This window comes from Guillardia theta, assembly GCF_000315625.1.
Source record: "Guillardia theta CCMP2712 unplaced genomic scaffold GUITHscaffold_130, whole genome shotgun sequence".
NCBI lineage: Eukaryota > Cryptophyceae > Pyrenomonadales > Geminigeraceae > Guillardia > Guillardia theta.
The window spans coordinates 139,174-164,018 of record NW_005434544.1 but is presented as its reverse complement, the minus strand read 5'-3'; the positions used below and the strand labels follow the sequence as shown (position 1 = coordinate 164,018).

Below are 24,845 nucleotides of genomic sequence, written 5' to 3'. Positions count from 1 at the left end.
GCGGAGGAGGAGGAGGAGGAGGAGGAGGAGGAGGAGCTGGTGAAAGAGGAGGAGGATACATAGATTAGGGTAAAAGCTTGTATGCTTGTATATACACGCTTGAAAATTCAACACAAACTTAACAATTCAACAACATCAATGCCGATCAATCTATAAGATAAAAACCACATATTCACTCTGCTCCTGGTCCTGGCACCACTGCCGACATTCCCTCCATCCTGACTGGAGTGCTGGATAGGTCGACTTCGTGCCTCACTGCTGCCCCTGCTGTGCTCGCCTCCTGCTTGCCCTCCACGGAGACTGTGATGGGCATGACAAGGTCGTTCTTCACGTCGTCCATGAGCATCCTGACTTCGTTGGCAATGAGGATCCTGCAAAGAAGAAGTGAGGAGAGTGAATGGATGGAGGAGGGAAGGAAAGTCAAGACCGGGAAGAGAGGAGAGGAAGAGAGGGAAGGGAGAAGGGGAGACGAGAGAAAAGAGGAGGGAGGAGACAAGGTGGAGGACAGAAGAGAAGGGAAAGAGAGCAGGGAGAAGAAGGGAAGGAGAAGGAGAGAAGGAGGGGAGAAGAGGGGAGAGAAGAAGAGAAGGAGGGGAGAAGAGGGGAGAGAAGAGGAGAAGGAGGGGAGAAGGAGGGGAGAAGGAGAGAGATGGGAGACTTACTTCTCTCTGTTGATATCGCGAAGGAGCGACGGGTAGGTAGACAGGCCGCTGGTCTTCATGCCAAAGACGACGGTGGAGAGGAGCAGGGAGGCCAAGTTGACAGCTGAGGTCTGCTCGAGCGTGAGCATGATCTTGAGCGAGAGAGCTGCGGTAGGAACAACTTCGAACGCCACCATGAAGAGATCGCCCTTGAGACGCGCAGCCTCGCGCTGCAGGTCCTCCAGGAGGTCCAGGCTGCTGATGTTGCCCATGGTGGTGGAACTCTCGCGCAGGACGGTGAAGTGACGGAAAATCTTCTTCTCGAGCATGGCGATCTCCGGGTCCTCGGGGACGGGGGAGGGGGAGATGCGGGAGGAGGTGGACGTCTCCTTCCTCAGCTTCTTTGTCTCGGGGTACATGTCGTCGATGACGTTCTTGGTGTGCTTCATGATGAAGTGGTCGTGCTTGTTCTTGTCCCTCTGGATCATGATGTGCTTGAACTGCAGGAACGAAAGTCGCAGCGTCGAGAAGGTCGCGATCCAGCTGGCGGCCGAGCAGAGGATACAGACGGGAAGGATGTTGATCAGGCTCTTGCTGCGGGAAAACGTTCAGCTCCCCCTTCCCCAGCTGCCGCTGACACATCAGCACAAGCGCCAAACCTGCCGACGACGTTGATGATGATGGTGAGCATGAAGGAGAGAACGTCGGCCACGTTGATAACGCAGTCAGAAAGGATGCAGATCTCCTGCGCAAACTCGTCAGCTGCTGCGCTGGCATGAGATGTACGCTATCACCTCGGCGAAGACGGCTGCGAGCACCTTGTTGATGTCTACCTTGCCGCTGCGCACGGCGAACATGATGGAGCCGAGGAGGAGAGCGGCGACGAAGAGGACGGCTCCGAGGAGGATGTAGGCAGTCGTGTTGGGCTGGAGGGAGGAGGGGTTGAGGAGGCTAAACCCGTCGCAGGAGATGGCTTGCACGAGCTGGTGGCTCTTCTGGATGTCGGCGAAGGCGATGGGAGCGAGGCCCTGCCCGGTCAAGCTGGAGTTGTAGTTGAGGCCCTGGATGTAGCCCGTCGCTAGGGGATGCCCGTAGATCCACCCGAGGTACTCCTGCATGGTGATGACAGGGTCGTTACCTTCACAGGTGAGATTCAGCTGGAGATCCTTCTTGTACTGGAGCTGAGTCATGATGCTGTACGACTCGGCAAAGGGGTAGCAGCCCTTTGACATGTCCCCCTCGTTGAGATTGTACCCGGCGCCTCCCGGCAGTAGCGTCTGCGGGGTAGCACATTTCATGACAGCGACGAGGGAGAAGTCGACGGGGCCGACCGATCCGTTCTTGAGGGAGGCCACGTTGAGCCCCGAGGGCAGGCTGACGAGCGAGGAGAGTGCAACGATGTCTGATCGCTCAGTGACGTACCCGTAGATGGTCTGCGTGTCAAGGAAGTGGTTGGAGGAGCCGCAGTTCCATGAGCTCATGGTGAAGGACTTGTTCTCCCTCGCAAGATACTCGGTAGCCACTGTCTGCATCTCCGAGCCCTTGGTCGGGCACAGGACGGTGAGCTTGGAGGAGAGGATCTCGGGGGGAAGCGACGGGTCGACATCCTTCCACGTCACCGTGGGTGAGCTGACGATCTTGGAGATGGTGGAGGCGCTGACGGAGATCTTTGTGCTCTTGTACTTGCACGTGTCCGTGAGCCTGGCGTTGCCGCAGAGGTTGAAGAGAAGACCGAAGACAACGCCAGCAAGAGGCGCCTGCATGTACTGCGACTTGGTGTTGGAGGGCAACCTGAAGTGTTTGTCAGGCTTGCTTCACAGCTGCACTCCAAGACGTACTGGGAGGATCGAACAAGCGAGATGCCCGCGCGGTCCTTGGAGCCGTAGGTCAGAGAGACGCTGGAGCTCTTGTTCTCGAAGTTGACGAGCATCGCAGACGCGTTGATGTCCTGCACGTTAAGTCAGCGAGGGGCAGGGAGCAGTTGACGACTCGCTGACCGAGTAGGACTGGGAGAGGATGGTCATGAAGGGAGAGAGTGCAGGGATGGTGGACTGGTTGACGTCGAGGAAGGGCGTCGGCTTGACCACTGGGACTCCCTTGCACAGGATGTCCTCCTTGAGGCGAGCAAGCACTGTGTTCCTCACGATGATGGGCAGGGGAGAGAAGCCGTGGGTACGTGCGATGTCGTTGGCAGCAGGAGAGGTATGGAACCACTCCCAGTAAGCAACAGTCGCCGCGCGAGTCTCGCAGGACCCTCCGGTGCGAATGGTATCCTTCCTCATGGCAAGGTAGGAGTATCCAGCCATGGGCCAGGCAAGCAGACCCTTGGCGTTGAACACGTTGGCTGTCAGGTGGTCGGGGCTGTCGCCGTTGTTGCCAAAGTCTGCAAGGGAAGTCAGCACGGGAGGTGCGAGAGAGGAGACAGTAGCCTACCCATCCCCTTCTCCGACACGGCGAACTCCACTCCTTCTTCCGTTGGCTTCACGACCTGCGTGCTTCCTGGCTTCACCACGCTCGCCATGCGCAGCCCGATTCTCACAGCGTCACTGAGCACGGAGTAACCGATGCCGTAGGGTGTGGCAACTACCCCTGAAGCCACCCCAGGGTTCCCATCGCGTGCATGCGTGTAGTTGTTGCCAAGGTAGGGAGACTTCCAGGCGGTGTTGGAGTTGTTTGCGATGCCGAAGTAGACATTGAACATGGGGTCGACGTCAGAGAGGGTATTCTTGAAGATTTCGGTGGTACCGGAAGAATCAGACCTGACGAACACCTTGATCTTCTGGTTGACTGTAGCCAGGATGGCGTCCACTCCATTGTTTCCCTTGTTGTTATCGACGATGCTGGGATGGTTCCAGTACTCAATCTTCCCGGCAAAGATGTCGACGATAGTCTGCATGTGCAGAATCAGGTCGAGATTTGTTGGCAGCTCAGGGATGTTGTAGATGGGAACGACTGCTCCTGCGATAGCAGGGTAAAGCTGCATGTCAGGATACTTCTTGTAGTCATCAGGTGTCAGGATCTCGTCTGAGCCACAGAAGTCGATGTCGTAAGGAGGTCCGTGCGAATCAGGCGACATCGTGCTTCCTTGCATGATACGCTTCAACCCTCCTCCTGATCCCGTCGGGTGATAGTGCACTTTCACGTTGGGGTTCACGAACTGGTACGTATAGACAGCTCCTTCATACACGTCCTGCACGAAGGTACTTCCAGCTCCGTAGATGTTGAGCACAGCCGCCGAGGTTGTGCTAAGGTTTGCTGCAAAGAGCAGCGCAAAAACGACCAGAACAAGTTTGTATTGCATGCTATCTTCCACGAATGAAGACAAGTCAGCGGTATCTTTGAGATATAGAAAGGGTGCGAACAAACAACTTCACAAGCACGTTGCAGCCGCACGGAGCAGGTAGGTCTGTACCACAAGGGTACGAACTTGCTCCAACAAAGAAATTCGTTTGCCGCTCAGGCAGACCCTTACAACCGTACCCGAGGCTCAAGGATTGGAGAGGATAGTGGGATGTATGCAGAGAAGAGGAGGAGGAGGAGGGAGGGAGGGAGGGAGGGAGGGAGAAGGGTCCCTCAGTCTCTGAGCGGAACGGGAGGCGGCGGTGGAGGCAACGATATGGGCAACGTGGGGAATGGTGAAGACGTTCCGGAGCCTTAAAAATGGTCGTGAGCGGTTGGGGTGGGGTAGTCAAAATAGTAAGAATAATTGGTGAGGGGGAGGAAACGGGGTGGGTGTGGAGAAATATGGAGGGGTCAAAGGACAGTGGGGGTCACAAAAGGGGGTGAGGGGTCCACAAAAACTGTCAGCACCCCTTCTTTTATCGCCCTGCCCAAAGATGAAATCACATCCACTTTCAGATTAGGTGTAGAATAGGAGCAATCGGAGATTGCCGTGGGTTGGGGTACAGCGTATGAGGTGGGGGTGGAGGGCAGAGGGGTCAAAGTGCAATGATGAGACTTCCGTATCGGGGTGGGACAATACAGAAGGGGTGGTCAAACGAAACGTTGCTATCTTACATGGACTTCTTTTTTAATATGGAAGTAGAGTGTCCAGTGAGGGGTGGGTAGTGTCTGGGTAATCATGAGGGTACGGGGGTCCCTCTGAATGATCGGGCGGAACATGTAAAATGAAATTTATTAGTCAAATCAGCTTGCAGGAGTCGGTGGGTTCAGTGAGGTAGGTAAAAGGGCTTTAGACCAGGGGTGGGTGACCCGATGATTGCTAAAAAACTCTAAGAGTGGATAGGGGTGATGGTGTTCCGGTTACACCAACTGGGGGTGGGTATTTATGGGTGGGTGGGGGTCGTGCTACATCTTCTCAACTCGCAATAGTCGTACGAACAACCCTCTCCTCTCTTGCACCCCCCTCTATCCCTCTTAAAGTACCCCTCTGATCGATCCTCTACATCCCCGAGACTCTTCTCGTTCCCTCAGCAAGACGAAACCACCTCTCTTCCAATGCGGGACTACAACCGTATCTACCTCCCCGCCCTTATAATTCACCGTCACCACCCCTATCCACTACTCTATCTTATCTATAGGGGTTGTCCGTCAGCCAACACTGTGTCAGTGACAGTGAACGGGAACCGTTGAACCCCCCGGGCCCCCGGGCCCCTTCCCTCACTGCCTGAGTCAGCTGAGGGCGCACCGCGGCGGCGGCGACCACGGACTTCCGAAGTTCTCCGCCCGGCCCGGGCCCCCGCGTCACAGTGTGATGCCGCCGCACCGTCGGTAACTCAGTGACTCCGGCGCCGTGACTGAGTCCGATACGGTCGGCGGACAGAGTCCCGGTCCGGCTCGGCCCGACTCAGCTCAGCGGCCGGCTGCCGCAGCGCGCCGCTGAGCCCGGCCGCCAGCCTGAGGGGCCGGCGGGCCGGCGGGGCGCGGCCGAGTGGGGGATTCGGGGGGTGGGGCCGCATGCCCTGACAGTCACTGAGTGCTACGGTGAGGGGCCGGCGCCAGGCGGGGGGCCGGGCCCGGGCCGCCGGGCCCCCGGCCGGCGTCCGAGTCAGCCTAGCCCGCCCCGCCGCTGAGCCTGAGTGTGCCCGCCGGGATCGGCCCCGCATAGGCATACACGGCCGGGCGCGGCCCGGCGACCGTCAGCCTCGCTGGCCCGTTCCGGCCCGCCCGGCCCGGCGGGCCGGGATGCCCGGGACTCGGACCGACGGTTCGGAAGTTCACACCACGGTCCGGAGTTTCGGGGGGTGGCGGGGATGAGGGCTAAGCTTGACACTGGGTTACGTCATGCAAGAAAGTCGGAGGAGGAACGCGGGGAGGGAGGAGGAAGAGAAAGAAAACAAGAGCGTTGTAAGTCCTATGCTATACTCTCTTACGCCTCCCCTCTTGTCTCTTCGCTCCTTAAACACTGCTGTCGGCTTCCTCTTCTTGTTGGTGTGCTGGCGAGTTTCCAATGTTTGTATTTTAATCAGGTCCGACGCCCTCCATCAAGACGAGGAAAACAAAGCATCTTTCGTAGGTTTGCTCACTGACTCTATACCGCATGGCTTTCTGATTCACACTCCTCCAATCAGCGCTATGACTTACTACAGGCGCGTGAATGAAATCGTCCACGTTCCTTTTCTTGTCGTGTTTTCGATTGCGCTGGCAGTGGCATTCACACATGTGAGCAACAAGGGTGAGGATTTCGGTGAGAGCGATGGAAGCGATCAGACTACGTCATCGAATTGGGTCTGGGGGTACGGAGAAGGGAAGGTGATCCATCATGTGCGAGGCCTCTGACCGCCAAGCGCTCTGACCATCAGGGGCGACAGGACATGGTGGTGCGGGTCAACTGCACCTCTTATCGGCATGTCATGTACGATACGGTAGTGGAGTTTGGGCATGGAAGCGGAGGAGGCATTGCTTTCCGAACGAGGGATAGCGAACAACCGCGGCAAGCCTTCGCGATCAACCACTTTGCAGGATGTGATGCCTGCTGATGCAGATGGGTGTGGGAAGATGGGTCGGTGGAGTTTCAAGACAAGCTCGCATGTGATGATCTCGCAAGCTCGCTCAAGAAATCCACGAAAAGGGGGATTCCAAAGTACAGGTTCTTTAACAGGTATCAGGTCTTGTTTCTTTCCACCGAAGTGTCGATAACAGGTTGTTTCACTCAACTCAGATACAACAAGGTGTTCTGGATAGCAAGCATGAAAGATGGAGTTATCACCTTCAGGAATGCGTTGAATCCCGTCTCGATCCAACTGCATGTAAGTGATGGATTTCCAAAGCCCTCACCCAGCCTTCCACTGCCTCCCCTCTTTCCCCTCTTCTCCTCCCTCATTCGTTCGCCCTTCCCTGCTTCCCTACCTCACGTCTATGCCGCCCTCCCTCCTTCCGTCTTTCTCCCCCTCCCCTCCCCGTCTCTCCCTTCCTGACTGACTCCCTCTCCCTCCCTGCACTTGTATCCCTTACAGGGCGACGGCTTCACTTTCCATGGGACGAAAGGAGTTCAATTCAGCGTGAGGAACCTGATTCGAAGCCTGTTTGTATGAAGATTGTGTCTCAGGTGATCAAGGGCGAGATTGTAGGGCAGTTGGTGAATGCAACGGAGAAGAGAAACATATCTGGCTACAACTTCTCAGAGTTTGTTGTCTTAAAGAATCCAGAACCACTACAAGAAGGTAAGAAGAAATAAACCTCTGATTTCAATGTCTGCACCTTTTTTCTCCTCGTACGACATTGCGGAGACAAAATGTCTTGAGAGATCTGTGGCAAACAAACTGAATGCCAAAAGTATAATTCCTGTAACTCTTTCGCATCTTAGTACAGATTGCCATCCTCAGACATGTATTCATCTTATCCTATCACACTCACTCCCTCCCCTTCCTCCCCTCTTCTCCCCTCTTCTCCCCTCATCTCCCCTCCCTCCCCTCTTCTCCCCTCCCTCCCCTCTTCTCCCCTCTTCTCCCCTCTTCTCCCCTCTTCTCCCTCCCCTCCCCTTTCTTGCCCTCCCTTTTCTCGCCCTCCCTGCTCTGCCCTGTTACCCCGATCTGTTGAAAAAGTCACATGTACGGTTAGGGCCGCAGAAGTACCCTACCCCATCATGACACCACCCCACCTCATTCAGAAATAGTAAAATGAGGGGTTTAATTCCAGATGAATTACCACCCTACCTACATCTATCCATATAGCTTGTTTACGGAATTCCGTCGCCATGTTGGAGGAGGAGGGCATGGCGGATGCGATCTTGACTAGGAAGAAGACAATGCTGAAGCAGAGGAAGGTTGGATGCGAACGCACATCTTCCTCCCCTCCTCCCTCCTCCCTCTTCTCTCCCTCCCTCTCCTCACCCATTCCTTCCTGCTCTTTCGATCTGCCCACCTTCGCTGTCGCTAATCCTTCTCTCCATGCCTTAGCATGCTCTGCTCGTGTGAATCTGACGTGTGTTGATGTGGGAGAAACGAGCTGACTCTAGAGCGTCTCAGTACGGACTGAAGCCCAACCAAGAAGCAAGCAGGCCAGGATCCGCTTCCGCTTATGGCATTGACGACCACATGAACGAACGAAAAGATCCCAACGAGGGGAAGACGAGAAAGAAGCTTGGTGATTGGATGAAATCAAACAAACCCGCTGTAGTTGGCTGTCGTGCTCCGTCTCTTCGCCTGACGCGCTTTGATACGCAGACCCTGAACTCAGACAACAACGATGCTCAAAGTGTTGATAGTGTCATCAGTCTGCGCCAAGACGAGATGAGAAGAATAAACGCGAAGCAGACCAAGGAGACGGTTTTCACCTCAGACATGGTGACGAATGTCACTGTACGTGTTTGCTTCGCCTTCTGAAGCATGACAGGGAGAGATGGGTCATCTTCACTTCAGGGTGCATGGGCTGGTGAACTTGGACGACAAGTCGCATCAAGAGGTGGTTCGGCTTGCCATGGAGCATGCTGATGATGCTGGAGCAGACGGGTCGAGTTCTTCTCTCCGCTGAGATGGTCACGGCTGAGTACAGCAGAAAGAAGTCCATCCTGACCAAAGGGGACATCAAGAAGGCGGGAGCATGGGGGGAGGGGTTGTACTTCCGCGTATTTCAAGCAGACAAGGAAGTACAGTTCGAGCTGAAGGCGTCGAGAGTTGAATCCAATGATGATGAGAAATGGCTGAGTGAGAACAACGTGGACATCGGGATATGCAGGTGAGGTCTGCTGGCAGAGACTGAGACTCCCTCACTTGTCCCCAGGATCGTCATTGTTCCTGCCCTGGACTTCTGCCCGAAAGCAGAGTGGCAAGCGATGAAGGATAAGATGGGAAATTCCAACAACTACAGGCTGTCGCTTTCCTGGAAATACTCGGCGAAGTTGAATAGAGTGGGCTCGTCGATCTTACCTGGTGAAGCGATCGGGTTGACATGGAAGGGGCTGATGACCTTGACAGCCTACGTCCTTCAAAGATCGATTCAAGACATGAAATCTCCTCTTATGAGAAGGACCAGCAGCCCTTCCTTTACTTCCAGCATGACGAGCAGGTGTAGTGAACGAGTTGCTGTCTTCCTCCCTCTGATTAGACCCAGTGTCCGGTCTGGCGGGTTTCCAAGGCGCCTCGGCACGAAACTAGTTTATGACGGGAGTTTCAAGCCAGACCTGCCGAGATGTCTCAGCAACGAAGAGCTGTTGGAGAAGATCTGCTCGAGAAGTCCGCAACGTCACTGGGCTGCTCTCTGTTCTCACGCTTGTGTGGCTGGCAGGAGCTAGCAACAGGGAGAAGGACGAGAAGGACGAGCTGGTCCTTCTCAACAGATACTTCCTGCTGTTTCGGGACGTAGCGAACGAGTGCCGGTGGAATCGTTATCTCAGCCGCAACCCAGCCAAGAACTGGTGGGAAGAAAGTCAGGTGAGAGAGCGTCAAGACGAGTCTGCCTCCTCCCTGATCGCTCCTCTTGCTCAGAGCAACATCTTTGACTTTGAGCATCTCAAGTCGATGAAGCGGCGAGTCTGCCATGGCTCGTTGGTCTTGTACTCCTGACGGTGATGCTTCAGAGTGCTGCAGCTGGAGAAGAAGATAGAGAATCATTCTCCCATCGACCTCTCCTCCGAGCTCATGATCCATGTCACTCCCTCCTCCTCCCTCCCTCCTTGACCCGTGCTCCTCCAGTCCGCCAACAGGGTTCAGAGGCACTTCAGAGGTCATCGCGGGAGGGTGCACTACCTGGCCCTGAGGATTCGCCAGCTGTTGAAGGTCCTGCAGCTCTTGCCTTGTGCGTGCCTGCTGACTTGAGGGCTGCCAGACGAGCGAGGAGGTGCGGCAGCTCGTTCACAGGGCCATGATCGAGTATTCTGAGCAAGCTGCTGCCATTGCTGAGGTCTCGTGCTGGGGCGCTGCTGCAGGCGTTGATAAGTCGGCATGCAGGACGCAGAAAATGTCAAGGGTCAGCTGGACGAGCTGTCAGCTGAGAAAGACGACCTCAACTTGGAGAAGAAGGCGCTGAAGAAGCAGCTGGGGAGAAGCAAGACCTTGCAGGATGAAGCCGAGCAGGAGTTTTCCAACGCGCAGAACAATGTGTTGCAAGCAGTTGAGACTTTCTTGGACTTCGAGAAGAAGCGAGCCTACCAAGAGATGTTGATTTACGAGCTGTGCGAGTACTGCGACGCTCGCTTCGAGGTCAACCTGCACGACAAGACGATGGACTTGTGCAGTCAGAAGACGCACCTGTCGGAAGTGAGCCTCAACGACGTCATCAAGGAGATCAACAACGAGATGCGGGAGATCTCGCAGGCGGAGCTCTCTGCGGGGATATTCCGATCGAAGATGGCGGGGGAGGAGGAGTCGCCTGACTTTGACTTTGACTTCATTCAGAGCAGCCAGGAGGCGCAGGAGCACTTCGGGCGGATGTTCTCCGAGTTCTCGAGGATCATCGAGGCTGAAGCCAACACGCTCTCCAACTTCAGGCAGCGACGGTCCTACGCCAAGACCTGCAAGGAAAACGTCAACGCCCTCCTCCGCGAGATCGAATCAACCAGGTGACGCCATGAGCTTGTTATGCTATGAGCTTGTTATGCTATGAGCTTGTTATGCTATGAGCTTGTTATGCTATGAGCTTGTTATGCTATGAGCTTGTTATGCTATGAGCTTGTTATGCTATGAGCTTGTTATGCTATGAGCTTGTTATGCCATGAGCTTGTTATGCTATGAGCTTGTTATGCTATGAGCTTGTTATGCTATGAGCTTGTTATGCTATGAGCTTGTTATGCTATGAGCTTGTTATGCTATGAGCTTGTTATGCTATGAGCTTGTTATGCTATGAGCTTGTTATGCTATGAGCTTGTTATGCTATGAGCTTGTTATGCTATGAGCTTGTTATGCTATGAGCTTGTTATGCTATGAGCTTGTTATGCTATGAGCTTGTTATGCTATGAGCTTGTTATGCTATGAGCTTGTTATGCTATGAGCTTGTTATGCTATGAGCTTGTTATGCTATGAGCTTGTTATGCTATGAGCTTGTTATGCTATGAGCTTGTTATGCTATGAGCTTGTTATGCCATGAGCTTGTTATGCTATGAGCTTGTTATGCTATGAGCTTGTTATGCTATGAGCTTGTTATGCTATGAGCTTGTTATGCTATGAGCTTGTTATGCTATGAGCTTGTTATGCTATGAGCTTGTTATGCTATGAGCTTGTTATGCTATGAGCTTGTTATGCCATGAGCTTGTTATGCTATGAGCTTGTTATGCTATGAGCTTGTTATGCTATGAGCTTGTTATGCTATGAGCTTGTTATGCTATGAGCTTGTTCTGGCTCTGACTGGATCGTCCAGCCGACTCATGTCATCCATCGAGTCGCAGCAGGAGACGTTGGACTTGACCTTCAGGCTCATCCGGCAGAGCTTCAGGTTCGTTCAGCTGCGGAAGGCACGGCTCCAGCAGCAGTCCAAGAAGATGGAGTACATGCACGTCGTCCTGATCGAGCTGGAGGATGCCTGCGAGAACATGAGCCACCAGGTGGGGGAGGAGATCGCCTGCGCTTGCATGACCGCTCTGCAGGACCTCGACTTCTGGAGTCTGCTACAGCATGTGGCCTACGAGAAGCTGGGGGACCAGAACTTCTCCGTCTTCGACCAGCCAGCAGCGTTGAACGAGCAGGAGGAGCCGCTGGAGAATCTCGGCCGAACCGTTTCCAAGAGCAACGAGATGCCGATAGCTGAGCGGCGAGAAATCATCGAGAAGTCGCTGCTTGAGGTGTACGACAACGACAAGACTCCTGAGGACCTGCAGGAGATGATGTCAGAAGCATCGAACCCCCTGAACGAGCTCGAGCTCGTCATGAAGTTGCCTCGCAGGTGCCTCTCGAGCTGAGAAAAGTTTGACCCTTGACTTCCTTGCTAGCCTCGACGTCCCCGACAGCTCTCAGTTCCTTCCCGCAGCCAAGGTGGCCATCTTCAAGTACCTGGTGGATCAAATACAGCACGGGACGGGGCTGCTCAAGATCCTGGACCATGCCAACCTGTCGGCGTGGGACGTGATCCGCCTAATGGAGATTTGCGTGCTGCAAGGCTTCGACCGCGAGCAGTTCATCTGGGAGCAGAACAGCGAGGGGGATGAGTTTGGGTTCGTGTTGACAGGTCGGCTGCTCCTCCTCCTCTCTCACGCTGACTGCCCGTCAGGATGCATCAAGGTCCTCTACAACCGCAGAGAAGTCTCCAACCTCAGCAGAGGCCAGGTGAGAACCAGCTCGAGTTTGCGGGGGAGATGGGAGCTAGCAGAGGGAGGAGGAGGGTTCCGAGCATGAGAGGCTTGGCAGGCTTTCGGTGACCTGGGGCTGATGACACCGGGCATGGAGCAGCTGCGAGGGGCCTCGTTCCGAGCTGAGGTCGTGACGTTTGTGCTGCTCTTCCAGTACCAGAAGTTTGCGGACTACGTGAGGCTGCTGGGGGCAAAGTTTGAGAGCGGTTTGCGGTCGTACCTGGCGCACTCTGACGCCATCGGGAGGGAGAACTGGTCGCAGTACGGGAACGCGGCGAAGAGCATCGAGATCTGCTACCTGGAGTTCATGAGCAGGAGGAAGGGGATCCTGGGGCTGTTCACCATGTCGGAGATCAGGAGCCTTGCAGCCATCTCGACGTACCAGAGGCTGAAGCAGGGGGAGATCCTGTGCCGGCAGGGGGAGTCGGCGGACAATCTCTTCATCCTGCTCAGCGGCATCGCTCTCATAGTCATCAACAACAACGTCGCCGCCTACATCTCGAGGGGTCAGGAGATCGGAGAGCTCGGGCTGATCGACCAGTTCTGCTCCACCCGCACGGCCACCATCAAGGCGCACTACGACTGCGAGGTTGCGTCCATCAGCTACGACAGCTTCTTGGAATTCCACGCCATGCTGAGCTTCAAGCAAGCTGAGAAGGTCGCCAAGTACGTCGCTGACAGCGCCATGCCCAAGTACTTCGCTCTCGAAGAATCCAAGAAGCAAGCCTCCGGCTCCGATGAGACCACCTCGAACCGCGAGACCTCTCCTACCCTCAGGATAGGTGACCCCTCCCTTCTCCATGCTTGACCCCTCCCTCACGCATGCCTGACCCCTCCCTCCACCATGCTCTCCCTCACGCATGCATGACCCCTCCCTCACGCATGCCTGACCCCTCCCTCACGCATGCATGACCCCTCCCTCACGCATGCATGACCCCTCCCTCACGCATGCCTGACCCCTCCCTCACGCATGCCTGACCCCTCCCTCACGCATGCATGACCCCTCCCTCACGCATGCCTGACCCCTCCCTCACGCATGCATGACCCCTCCCTCTCGTCCTTGTCGCTCTCTCACGCTCTCTCAGTCAGCACCAAGCCCATCTTTCCGGGCCTCGAGTCGTCCGTGGGTGAGTCGAGCTGGAGGCCAGCTGGACCTGATGCCATGCGCAGGGAGCAGCAGAGGCGACGCCAGGCCTCGAGACCGGAGGTGGAGCGTCGCCGACATCCAACGACAGAAGGAGGGGAAGAACGGCTCGCCGGGCAAGCTCGGCAAGTCGCTCTCCTTCAAGACCTCCGCAAGCTTCACCAGGTGGTCGAGCTCAGCTGCGCTACTCTCGCATGTCGACACGCTCGAGGAGGGGAAGGAGGACCTGTGCTCCTCCCCCGACACCGTCACAGTCCGACCCGCCGCCTCCAGATCTGCCTCCTTCGCGAGCGGGCGGCAAGAAGGAGGGGACCGTATTAGCGTGAAGCTTGAGAGATACAGAGAAGCGCTTAGGTTGTCCAACTACCTCCCGGGCAGCAGCAGCAGCAGCAGCAGCAGCAGCAGGAGGTCGGTTTTCAGCTGCAAGGTGCCGAGAAGCCCGAAAGCCAACAAGTACCTCAAGGAGCAGAGCCGAACTTCGGACGAGTTCAAGTCGCAGGTGGTAGAGAGGATCAAACTCGTGCTCCGCTGCCTCTTCCGCAACGTGGCCCAGGCGTTCATGCTGCTAAAGCCTGACGACGCCAAGGCGATCTCGCCCTTCGCTCTCGCCGCGGGGCTGCAGATGTGCGGGATGAAGAAGTTGCAGGGGTCGACCTTGTTCTACGTGGTCGGCCTTAGCAACCTGATCGGACTCAAGGAGTTCTGCAGCGTCTTCGACTGGAACAGCTCGGGGGGTCACGAGGAGATGGCTGCAGCTGCTGAGGAGGAGGTGAGAATGAAGCGCAGCAGGATCAGAGAGTCGATCGGGGCGAAGGGGACGAACGAGCCGGAGGATGTGACGCTTGCAAAGTTGGAAGGGATGAGGGACCTGTACCTGAAGCACATGCTTGCAAGCACACAAGGAAGGAGCTTGTCGCAGACAACTTCTCCTCGCCACCTCCCTGCTCTGAGCCTGAGTCGAGCAGCAGATAGCTCGTTGAACTTGCTGATAGGAGGGGAAGGCAGCGACAAAGACACCATCTTCAACGTCCTGCTCTCCATCAGCTGCTTGAGGGGAGCCCGGCCCCCTCCCACTCCTCCGTCAGAGAGGTCGAAGAGCTCTCCTCGTCCCCCTAAGTCAGCAAGAAAGTTGGAAGTCACTAGGAGCCCGAGAGTTCTCAGCTCCTCTTGACGTGCGAGCTGCTGGGCCGGAGGTGGGGAGGGCGAGGGGTTGTAACGACAACTAGGGAGGTCGAATGCGATGTGTACAAGGTGTAGAGTAATACAAGGGCGATGACGATGCTGCGTGAGAGACTGTGCTGCTGGGGGAAGGAAGTATAGACCCATCAACGGACGAGATTGACTCACCGACAACTACTTGTGCTACCAAGAGCTTGCTTTCAATCGCTCTTCTCAACTCTTCAACTTCTACCAAGAGGCTGTCCCCTATCCCTCCCCTCACCTCTTGAACTTCGTCTTCATCTGGAAGCCGCTCCCCTGCAAGCTGCTATCACTGCATGCTCTGAGTCGAACAGCACGACAACACTCACAGGTTCCATCGCCATCATCGCCAACTCCCTGCTGTTCTGCTCTCAAAGTTAAGAATTCTGCGCTCCCAGCACCTCCCCAGCTACCGTAGGCAGCGGCTTCCCAGAAAGAGCTCGCTTCCTCAGCCAGCCGTGAAGCATCTTCAGCTCCTGCCTGACACGTCAGCGAGCTGGAAAACAAGTGGAGCAGGGAGGTCACGTCGAATCTTTTCAGCACTTTGTTGATTTCCATCACTGACTTCCCCGTCGACTTCGCCAGCCTCGCCTTCTGCTCAACAGCCTCAGCTCGATGCCTTGACAAGCTCAGCCCAGCACCTCTTCAGCTTTCAGCCTGTCGGGCTCGCGGCGGAACTCGGGAGGGATAACGTCGAGCACGCTCATGGTCTCTTGACTGGCAGGATAGTCACGTCGCCCGGCGGTCAGAGGACACACTCACAGCTGCAGCATCTCCGGTGAGTTCTTCACTCCCGGCAGGTGCTGCCTCCAGCTGTTCACGCCGGACTGCTCGGCGCCTTGCCTGGGCAGAGCTCGTCAATGGAGGAGGAGGAGGAGGAGGAGGAGGAGGAGGAGGAGGAGGAGGAGGAGGAGGAGGACGAGGAGGAGGAGGAGGAGGAGATCTGACTTGAAGATATCATGGAGGTCATCAAGATCGAACTTCTCTTTCTTGATCAGCTGCCCCACCTGCAGGAAGGGGTGAGGGAAGTGGGAAGGGAGGCACACGCGCAATACCATGGCATGAAACATTTCTTGCTGCTTCTTGGCCGAATACTGATCCTTGGTTCCTTGCCATGTCTCCTTCAACGAGTCGAAGATGCCTAATTTGGTCTGTGAGGTCCTAAAGCACCTCGACGTGCCGGGTAACTTGTTGATGCTGACACAAGCAAGACTTTAATCAAGATCACTTGTCAGCTCTCCGGAGAGTTCCTCTAATATCTTGCTGGGTGCTCCTGCTCCTGCTCCTGCTCCTGCTCCTGCTCCTGCTCCTGCTCCTGCTCCTGCTCCTGCTCTCTTGCGCTCCCTGCTCTCCTCGTTCCCCAACTTGACTACCATCATGGATCACACGTACTTGCTTCCTTCCCAATCACCCTGCTCCCTGACCTCATCCTGATCGCACCAATACTACAATGCTGACCATCGTCTTGACTGCCAACACCAACACCAACAAAAAACATCATCAAAGTTAAGTCATCATTATCGTCGTCATCATCATCAGCATCGTCATCGTCTTGACTGCCAACACCAACACCAACACCAACACCAACACCAACAAACATCATCGTCGTCGTCGTCGTCGTCATCGTCGTCATCATCATCATTGCTCATCATCTCTTCATCTCTTCATCTCTTCATCTCTTCATCTCTCCATCTCTCCATCTCTTCATCTCTTCATCTCTCCATCTCTTCATCTCTCCATCTCTCCATCTCTCCATCTCTCCATCTCTTCATCTCTTCATCTCTCCATCTCTTCATCTCTCCATCTCTCCATCTCTCCATCTCTTCATCTCTCCATCTCTCCATCTCTCCATCTCTTCATCTCTTCATCTCACCTGCTTCTCGCTATCGTCGCTCCTCCCCGGAGCAAACACGCCAGCCCATGCATCTTGGACATGGTCGACCACCCTTGGTAAGCCGGTTATAACCCCCTTCTTACGACAGAACTTAGAGGACCCGGTACTTTATCAAACTTTTGTATACCAAAGGTGGGTACTTCCTGGGTGTATGGAAGGCATGAGTACCCCTACCCCCCATAGAAATTTTGTTTTGGGATCCTTCATGGCGACGGAAGAGGGATGGATGCGGGCGGAGGGACGACCGAAAGATGCGTAAGAGCATGGAACCTCCTCCTCCTCCTCCTCCTCCTCCTCCTCCTCCTCCTCCTCCTTCCTCCTCCTCCTCCTCCTCCTCCTCCTCTTCCTCCTCCTCCTCTTCCTCCTCCTCCTCCTCCTCCTCCTCCTCCTCCTCCTCCTCCTCCGTATCTCCTCCTGCATCTTCCTCCTCCTCCGCATCTCCTCCTGCATCTTCCTCCTCCTGTATCTTCCTCCTTCCTCATACTCATACTCGTACTTGTCTTTCTCCTACTCGTACTCCACAACCACCATCTACTCTCCACCTCCTGCACTTCCTCCACTATCACAACTACTCCTACCTCTGCTACTACTTCCTCTACCTTCATCTCCTCTCCCTCCTCCTCCTTCACCACAACCACTACAACCGCCACCTACTTACTACACCATCACTACCTTAACCACCTCCTCCTCGCACCTTCACTATCACCGTCACAACCATCAACTGCAATCAACCTTGCAACTACCACTACATCACCTAGTGGAGAACGATCCTGCTTGCCTGATCATGGGTGGTTTGCAGGCCATTGATACAAGGAACAATCTCTGTGAACGAGCAAGGCTTCTCCTTTGCCTGCTCAAGGTGACGTCTGCTGAGCTGTTGGCCATTTCAAAGTTCTGATACTCCTCCCGGGTACAGTTCTGAATTCAATGTGACCTGGCCAGCTGAAGACTTGGTGAGCTGGGGAGGAGGCGGAGGAGTGGGAAGCAAGTAGTGTGGAGGAAACGATTTTGAGGAGGAGCAGGGGAAGGACGAAGGAGCAGGAGGTAGCTAACGAACATGCAGCTCAAGCCGATGGCAAGCACGAGCAAGTACTTACTCAAAGTTCGAGGAAGGTCTGTTTACCTCCTTCTTCCACCTCTAACACGACCTGACGGACTGCTGCAGGCCACCGAAGAAAGATGTCATCTTTGACTTCACCCAAGTAGCCGCCACTCCCCTTGTCTTGCTCTCTTACGGGGGCTCAGGCTGAGGGAGATGCTGAGCGGAGAATGAACAGCGTGAAGAACGCCATCCTCACCCACATGCCCAAGACGGCTACGACAACTGGCGGGGGGGGGCAGGCGACACAAGGTAACGACAAGCTTGCGATGGAGAAGACGTCTGCGGCGATCGCGAAGCTCGGCAAGGATAACTTCGTGTTTGCACTGCGACAAGAGCTCGTGCTGGTGTGAAGTCCTTCCCTGCTCCTCTCCCCTGCTGCTCGTCAACCCCCACCCTGCCCTGCACCTGATCTTGCTGTTTCTCCACCTCCTCCCTCCCTCCCTCCCTCCCTCCCTCCCTCCCTTCCCTTTGCACAGCTGTCGAACCCAGATCCTTTTCCCTTACCTCACTCTTCCACGTGTTCACTTTCCCTCCTCGCCCTGTGCTTCACTCTCTCCCTCTCCTTCTCGTTCAGGGTGATCATTTTCTCTGCAGAGCGGGATCATGAGCGAGGAAGAATTCTGGCAGAGGACGGAGAAACTGGACTCCTCCCGTCGTGCTCCTCCTCGTATCGATCCTCCCGTTCCCTCCGCGATCCCTACCATGACCGACATGGTTCGAACCAACACGGAGGTGAAGGTGACGCTGGACGAGGGACAGATCCACAAGCTGTACCTCGACTTCCCGAGCCTCAAGGCGAGGGAGGAGGAGTTTGTTGGTTCGGGGAAGCTATCGAGGACGGCTTTCTTCACTGGGTTCTACGATTATCTGGAGAACGGCAAGACGGGACTGGTGGATTCGAAGAACCAGCAAATCTTTGAGCCGGTCTTTGAGCACGCGAACAACCTGTCGAATCAGAATGAACAGAAGAAGATGAAGAGAGCCCTTTGTCAGGTGACATCTCTCCCCTCCCATCCCATCCCATCCCATCCCTCCTCTCCTTATCCTTCTCCCTCTCTCCTCTTGAGACTCATGCCGCATCCTGCAGGCGCACAGGTCCGTCAACCTAACCGCCATCCTGCCTCTGTGCGACTTCTACGGAGGTCCGCGCGGGGCCGGGCTCGCGAGCGGCCCTGTGACAAAAAGGCAGAAGCTGCTGTGGGAGGCGAGGTCAGGGAGGAGCGTAGCGGACAAGAATAGCGATCCGAGTCGGGTGGTAGAGCGAGTGAATCGCCATCAGGCGTCAGTGGTGGAGACCTTGAAGTCTGACATGGAGGCCACCCGGGATGGGGCGGAGGAGCCGCAGGTCAGTGCGGGCAGCTCGACGCATGCAAGCTGGCAGGAGTCGCTAGGTGGAGCGTTCCGAGAGAGCGACATGTACACGAGGGAGGGGGCGACGGGACGAGAGTTGAAGGTGGACAAGATGCAGATCTTAGCCAAGGGCTCGCGTACTAAGGAGAACGGGGCCAGCAGGGAGAGGCGGGGGAACGGAGAGCTCTCCTCCTCCAGCCCCGTCGAGGAGTGGAAGATTAAGTCTCGCCGATCCGTCGCTCCGTCGCCTGCCGGCTTCAGCGACCTCAATGCGCTCCCCGCAGGCAAGAGCGGGAGGGGGTCACGAGCTGAGCCCATCGGGGAGGACGTGAGGAAGAAGGAGAGCGTCATCAAGGTGAGGGCGGCAGGAGGGTCGCTCGCGTGACTTGCTTTCAGGGTTTGCTGCGGCACTTATGGGCTACCATCGGGTCGCTCCTGCTTGTTGCCTTCGATGTATCTGACATGGCAAGCCAGGTTTGGCAGCAAGGCATCAGCATCATCGCTCGACATGTTGTCTAAGCTCCAGGCATGTTATGTTCTCTTCCTCCTCTGCTCATCTCTCCTCTCCCCTCACGGATCTGCTGCAGTCGAAGTTGGAGGCGCATGAAGCGGAGCTGGTCAAGATGGTCAAGCGCGATCTGCCCGGGGACCTCAAGGCAGGTGCTCAGTCTCGCTCCTCGCCTGACCTCATCCGCAGGCGCTCGAGCACGCGCAAGAGCTGATCAGAGCCGCCAAGGCCGTCAATGCCTAGACTTGAGGGCCGTCGGACTTTGAGCTGCCAGGGAGGTCAGAGAGCTGCCCAGGAACACCAACAAGACGAACGAGGGGAGGGGAGGCGCATGAAAGATCGAACTACATTCTTGTACTTTACAGTCACCAACCCGTGTGCTTGCTTAACCCCGATGTGAATATCTCGTATCAAACCGTGACTCAGGCTAGTTTTAAGGGTCCAGCGGCAGTGATACAGGACTGTCTGTCCATCGAGCCTCTTTAGTTACTGAGCTGGTTACGGCAGTGAGGCCGTCCGGGGGTTGGGAGGGGGGATGCGGCCGGAGCCCCCGGGGCGAATTCCCCCGGTCACCCCGGCGGTTCTCACTGACAGTGAGTCACGGCCGCTCGGTGTCTGGCTTCCGACTGTCACTCACAACCCGTCGGGCCCGTGATTCGGATAATGCACAGCCGGGCCGCAGGCTGCGGCCGGGTTGCCCGCGGGGCCGCGGCACTCAGTGACTGGGCGGGCCGGGGCCGCGGCCACGTCTCAGCGCCCTCTGCCACGGTGCCCGGCCCGGGGGGCCGCGCGGCTAGCGGCCGGCAGGGCCTAGCAGGGCCCGGCTCAGCTGAGCAACCGTGGCCGTGACTGAGGCTTCGTCGGCGAGTAGTTTCCCGGCATTGGGTGATGTGGCCTTGACCACCCCTACCCCCACTTTTCTCCACTCCCCACCATGTTACCCGTTGACAGAGGTGTCCAAGGCATGATCGGACCCAAAAGTACCCCATTACTTAATGAAAAATACGGGTACTTTATGTACCCTACCCCCCTGAGATCTCAGGGTTCCTATCGAACCCCCCTTGTCCCCCTGATTCTCCGCGCACGCCGAAGGCTCTATGGATGTTTGAGAACCAACAACGATGGCTGCTCCTCGACCTTGCCTCTGCTCCCTCCTCTTCGTCATCCTCCTCCTCGTCTTGATCATCCTTCTCGTCCTTATGCTCCCCTTCGTCTTCGTCTTCGTCTTCGTCTTCGTCTTCCTCCTCATCGTCGACTTCCTTCTTGTCTCTTATCTTCTCGCTCCACTACATCTTTCCACACCTCTCAATCCATTGCCTCCTCTTTCTTTGTCTTCTTTCCTGCTTCTTATGATCAGGTTTTCCCTTCATTCTCATACACTTGCTCTTTCTGCACCCCACGCATCTTAACATACTAGTCCTTATTTTTGGTAGATGTTCACCCCTTGTCCTGAAATCCTCTTTGCCTTCCCTTACCTTTTTGTAACACTCGTCGATTTCCTCCTCCTCTTTCCTCTCGCCTTGTTTGGCATGGTCTTGAATGCCTGATAATGGTCGTACTTTTTACTTCCTACTCTGAGAACTAGAACGCCTCGTAGAGCTTGAGCTTGCCTTTCCTCTATCTCCTTTGTCCCAAGGATCGAAATACATATTTTCCATATTGCATGAGGTCGTATTCCCCCTCATTCTCACCATATCTTTCTTGCAGTCTTCAACATGGCCATGCCAACGGTCGTTTGGGTTGCATGGGTCGCTGCCCAGATCTCGGTGAGACGCATCCAGGCCTGCCGTGCGATGTGACTTTTGGTGCAGATGTTCATCTACGCATGCAGAGAGGCGTTCAACATTCGTCTTTATGCTGTCAAGGAGTATGGTCTACTCATCCACGAGTTCGATCCATGGTGACATGAGACGGCGGTCCCTGCTGGATGCCTGACGTTGCTTCAGGTTCAACTTCCGTGCGACCAAGTACCTGGCTGAGAATGGATGGACGGCCTTCTTTCATTGGTTTACTTCTCTGAGAGTAGCGTTCTAATGGCTGACCCGTCGCAGGTACGATTACATGAGTTGGTATCCAGTGGGTCGACCGGTCGGAACCACCATCTATCCGGGAATGCAGATCACCTCGGTGGTGATCTGGAAGGTGATGAGGGATCGAAGAGTTGCCTGCTTCTCACTGAAACGCTCGTGTCGACGCTAGGTCTTGCCCTGGTTTGGCATCAACATGTCCTTGAACGATGTTTGCGTGTATGTTCCTGCATGGTGAGAGTCATTTCACCTTGTTGGTCCAATGACAAATTTTGTCAAGGTTCGGTGTTGTAGCCACAACCTTCCTGGCCTTGTTGACCTGGGAGTGCGCTGGCTTCATGGCGGCAGGAACGGCAGCCGCGCTGGTTCGCTTCCTATTTTCTCAGGAGAAGTTATAGCTGATCCTCAACGTTATGACAGTTCATGTCGATCATCCCTGCGCACATCATGCGATCAGTAGCAGGAGGATACGACAACGAGAGCGTGGCTATCACTGCCATGTGCATGACCTTCTATTTCTGGTGCCGCTCGTTGCGCAACGACAACTCGTGGTGGATTGGAGCATTTGCCGGTCTGGCGTACGTGTACATGGTGAGAGCTGCCGGCGAAGACGAAGGAAGGCAAACAAGTGGGTTAACATGTCTTGTCAGGTTATGGTGTGGGGAGGCTACATCTTCGTCCTCAACATGGTCGGTGCTCACGCGATTGCCGTCGTCTTCACTGGATGCTTCACCTCGAAGCTTCACAGGGCTTACACCCTCTTCTACGTCATCGGAACCGCTGGAGCCACCAGGGTTCCCGTGGTGGGATTGTCGCCGCTGAAGAGCTTGGAGCAGTTGGGTCCCTTCGGTGTGTTTGTCATCATGCAGGTGAGGAGGGTGTGGTTTGAGAGCATGGGACACCTCTGACGGGGAGCAGGTGCTTGAGTTCTGTGAGATCCAACGGCGCAAGAAAGGGCTGACGAGCTTGCAAACTGTACGAGGCGACATCCCCCTCTGCTTCTTCCCCTCTCTCCCTACTGCCCGTCTCCTCTTTCTCTCCCTCTCTCCACATCCTTCCTGTCTTGTCATCCTGTAATGCCTGGTTGTCTCCCATCCCCAGCTTCCAGTCCTCCACATCAACCCTCGCTCTCCTCCAACTTCCGACACTTACCCTCCTCTCTTGACAGTTCAAGCTCCGCATTGCCTCCTTCTCCGTCGTCGCTGCTGCCCTGGCTGGCGTTGCTATGCTCCTGTACCCCACGGGCTACTTCGGGCCCCTTTCCGCCCGTGTTCGCGGCCTCTTCGTGCAGCACACCAGGACGGGAAATCCACTCGTTGACTCAGTGGCTGAGCACCAGCCAGCCAGCCAGCAGGCCTACTGGCAGTACCTCCACTACGCCTGCTACTGGGCCCCCATTGGCTTCCTGATCTGCCTCGCCCGCGTCTCCCCTATCGCCAAGGTGTCGAAGATGTGCGGGGCCTCGGAGTGGTGGTGGAACTGCCGAGCTGACGCGAAGTTCTTCTTGGTCCTCTACGGAATCATCGGCTACTTCTTTTCCTTGAAAATGGTGAAACTCCTCCCCCTTCCCTTCCCCTTCCTCCTGCTGTGTATCTCTCTCTCTCCCTCTCTCTCTCCCTCTCTCTCCCTCTCTCTCCTTGGCTTCCTCCCTCCTCAGACTCTCCTAATTTCCTTCACTCCCTCCTCTCTGTCACGCCCTCTTTCTCAGCCTCTCCCCCCTCGCTCGTTCCTTTCCTTCATCCTTGTTTCTTCTCAACCACGAGCAGGTTCGTTTGGTGCTTCTCATGGGTCCCATCACTTCTGCCCTTGCCGGCATTGCGCTTGGAGCTTTCGGCGAGTGGGGAGTTCACCAGGTAAGCAGGAGGAGGCAGGAAGCAGGAGGGAGGAAGAAGAGGGCGGCGGCAGCGGAGATGGAGGAGGAGAATGGAGGCCAGACAAGCACGTCCTAACTTTCACCCACAGCTCTGCCTGTTGCTCTGGTTTTTGGATGATTCACCGAGCAAGGAGACTGAGGTACGTTTGTGCTCCTGCACCTTATGTTCCATCTTACGGGCGTGCTAGGACTCCAAGGATGCTGCTGCCGGTTCTCTTTCTCTTTATCTTCGCATGCTCACGATCTGACCTTCTCCCCCCTACCGCAGGTGAGGAGTCGGACCAGGACAAGGTAGGAGGCCAGAGAGGCAGGAGAAGTGAGACTGAGAGTGTGAGAGCAGAAGAAGTCAGGCAAGGCAAAGAAAGGAGCATCACGCGCCTCCTGGCTCAGCGAATCGACTAAGGAGCAGTTCAACCAGATGTACAGCATGGTAACTCCCTCTCCTCTCCCCCTCCTCTTCCTCTCCTGTTCCTTTCATCTCTCCTCCCCACTCCTCACTCCCCATCTACCCTTCCCACTTCCTCCACGAGTCATTTTGTTTCCCTCATGTTTCTTGTTGAATAGATCCCTTTCCCTCCGCCTCACTCTCCTCGCACCCTGTCCGTCCTCACTCATCTTGCTCCTCTCCTTCCACTTCAAATTCCTTCTCACTCTTCGATCTCTATAGGGGGAGAGCTTGTCTTCGGTCTTCTACGAGAGCTTCCCGGCCAAGATTGCCCGTATCGTCTTCGCCATCTTCTTCGTCTACTACCTGAGACCCTACGCGCTCGAGTTCAAAAGCTACTGCCATCAGCTCGCTCACGGCATGTCCAACCCCTCCATCGTCTTCAAGGTGTTCCCCACCAGACGCCCAGGTGCAGGTCTGACCAGCCGCAGGCCCACACGAACAACGGGCAGGTTGTGGTGGTCAACGACTACCTGGAGGTAATGGAGGAGGAGGAAAAGGGTTTTTTGGGGGGAGGGGGAGGGGGAGCTGACCGAGAGAACAGGCATACTACTGGTTGAGAGATAAGACCCCCAAGGAGGCAAGAGTGATGGCATGGTGGGACTACGGTTATCAGGTACGGAGTGGAAAGGAAAGGAAGGAGAGCACAACAGAGCAGAGCAGAGGCGAAGATAGAGGACAAGAGAATCTGAAAATAGGTGGAAGTTAAGGAGAGGAGGTGAATAAGAAGGTGAAAAGGGGGGAGGAGGAAGGATAGCGGGGAGAGGTGCCTTTCCCTCGTCCTCGTCCTCCCCCTCCTCCCCTCGTCCTGTTCTCGGAGCACGAGCATGCTGGTGGTGATCGGAACTCGTGCAGATCACTGGCATCGGCGAGCGAACGACCTTGGCAGACGGCAACACATGGAACCACGAGCACATCGCCACCATCGGTAAGAGGGACAGGGGCAAGTGGAGAAAAATGCTGACTCTCTCTCTCTCCCTCTCT

General features: G+C 55.7%; 7 protein-coding genes across 7 annotated transcripts in view; 5 read left to right on the top strand and 2 right to left on the bottom strand.

The window, feature by feature from the left end:
* Positions 1-3,036: 3,036 nt before the first annotated feature.
* On the bottom strand, positions 3,037-3,942 carry GUITHDRAFT_80007 (hypothetical protein; the record flags this gene model as incomplete). Its single annotated transcript, XM_005822173.1, has 1 exon — positions 3,037-3,942. The coding sequence occupies one exon, from the start codon at positions 3,940-3,942 to the stop codon at positions 3,037-3,039; it is 906 nt and encodes a 301-aa protein (XP_005822230.1).
* Positions 3,943-5,892: 1,950 nt separating this feature from the next.
* On the top strand, positions 5,893-7,294 carry GUITHDRAFT_155553 (hypothetical protein). The gene is made up of 7 exons (XM_005822172.1): positions 5,893-5,948; positions 6,071-6,117; positions 6,173-6,353; positions 6,413-6,534; positions 6,586-6,702; positions 6,763-7,102; positions 7,150-7,294. Exons 3-6 carry the CDS (start codon positions 6,177-6,179, stop codon positions 7,016-7,018), a joined length of 672 nt encoding a protein of 223 aa, XP_005822229.1. The 5' UTR covers positions 5,893-5,948; positions 6,071-6,117; positions 6,173-6,176; the 3' UTR covers positions 7,019-7,102; positions 7,150-7,294.
* Positions 7,295-7,797: 503 nt separating this feature from the next.
* GUITHDRAFT_118593 (hypothetical protein) lies at positions 7,798-10,603 on the top strand (the record flags this gene model as incomplete). Its single annotated transcript, XM_005822171.1, has 13 exons — positions 7,798-7,866; positions 8,069-8,386; positions 8,436-8,504; positions 8,548-8,777; positions 8,823-8,971; positions 9,017-9,107; positions 9,153-9,274; positions 9,327-9,472; positions 9,527-9,555; positions 9,619-9,688; positions 9,734-9,817; positions 9,867-9,941; positions 9,989-10,603. The coding sequence occupies 13 exons, from the start codon at positions 7,798-7,800 to the stop codon at positions 10,601-10,603; spliced, it is 2,067 nt and encodes a 688-aa protein (XP_005822228.1).
* A 740-nt stretch (positions 10,604-11,343) lies between these two features.
* On the top strand, positions 11,344-14,633 carry GUITHDRAFT_118592 (hypothetical protein; the record flags this gene model as incomplete). Its single annotated transcript, XM_005822170.1, has 6 exons — positions 11,344-11,915; positions 11,962-12,197; positions 12,240-12,295; positions 12,377-13,100; positions 13,404-13,445; positions 13,489-14,633. 6 exons carry the CDS (start codon positions 11,344-11,346, stop codon positions 14,631-14,633), a joined length of 2,775 nt encoding a protein of 924 aa, XP_005822227.1.
* A 258-nt stretch (positions 14,634-14,891) lies between these two features.
* On the bottom strand, positions 14,892-16,607 carry GUITHDRAFT_166050 (hypothetical protein). The gene is made up of 9 exons (XM_005822169.1): positions 16,536-16,607; positions 15,718-15,859; positions 15,611-15,669; positions 15,425-15,505; positions 15,304-15,379; positions 15,188-15,256; positions 15,076-15,138; positions 14,992-15,027; positions 14,892-14,938 (listed from the first exon to the last, which is right to left on the bottom strand). The coding sequence occupies exons 1-9, from the start codon at positions 16,595-16,597 to the stop codon at positions 14,900-14,902; spliced, it is 627 nt and encodes a 208-aa protein (XP_005822226.1). The 5' UTR covers positions 16,598-16,607; the 3' UTR covers positions 14,892-14,899.
* Positions 16,608-17,613: 1,006 nt separating this feature from the next.
* Positions 17,614-19,782, top strand: GUITHDRAFT_146654 (hypothetical protein; the record flags this gene model as incomplete). The annotated part of the gene is made up of 9 exons (XM_005822168.1): positions 17,614-17,669; positions 17,722-17,758; positions 17,802-18,002; positions 18,253-18,651; positions 18,746-19,363; positions 19,405-19,461; positions 19,483-19,518; positions 19,596-19,668; positions 19,706-19,782. 9 exons carry the CDS (start codon positions 17,614-17,616, stop codon positions 19,780-19,782), a joined length of 1,554 nt encoding a protein of 517 aa, XP_005822225.1.
* Positions 19,783-21,231: 1,449 nt separating this feature from the next.
* GUITHDRAFT_118589 (hypothetical protein) overlaps positions 21,232-24,845 on the top strand; it is a gene marked incomplete at both ends in the record, with an annotated part of 4,858 nt that continues 1,244 nt past the window's right edge. Inside the window, 19 exons of the mRNA XM_005822167.1 lie at positions 21,232-21,282; positions 21,328-21,416; positions 21,463-21,522; positions 21,568-21,658; positions 21,716-21,777; positions 21,824-21,908; positions 21,964-22,134; positions 22,194-22,412; positions 22,462-22,518; positions 22,712-23,092; positions 23,310-23,396; positions 23,506-23,556; positions 23,605-23,626; positions 23,685-23,707; positions 23,757-23,846; positions 24,084-24,248; positions 24,293-24,340; positions 24,406-24,477; positions 24,717-24,789. Coding sequence (XP_005822224.1) covers positions 21,232-21,282; positions 21,328-21,416; positions 21,463-21,522; positions 21,568-21,658; positions 21,716-21,777; positions 21,824-21,908; positions 21,964-22,134; positions 22,194-22,412; positions 22,462-22,518; positions 22,712-23,092; positions 23,310-23,396; positions 23,506-23,556; positions 23,605-23,626; positions 23,685-23,707; positions 23,757-23,846; positions 24,084-24,248; positions 24,293-24,340; positions 24,406-24,477; positions 24,717-24,789 — 1,897 coding nt within the window. The remainder of the gene's footprint in view (positions 21,283-21,327; positions 21,417-21,462; positions 21,523-21,567; positions 21,659-21,715; positions 21,778-21,823; positions 21,909-21,963; positions 22,135-22,193; positions 22,413-22,461; positions 22,519-22,711; positions 23,093-23,309; positions 23,397-23,505; positions 23,557-23,604; positions 23,627-23,684; positions 23,708-23,756; positions 23,847-24,083; positions 24,249-24,292; positions 24,341-24,405; positions 24,478-24,716; positions 24,790-24,845) is intronic.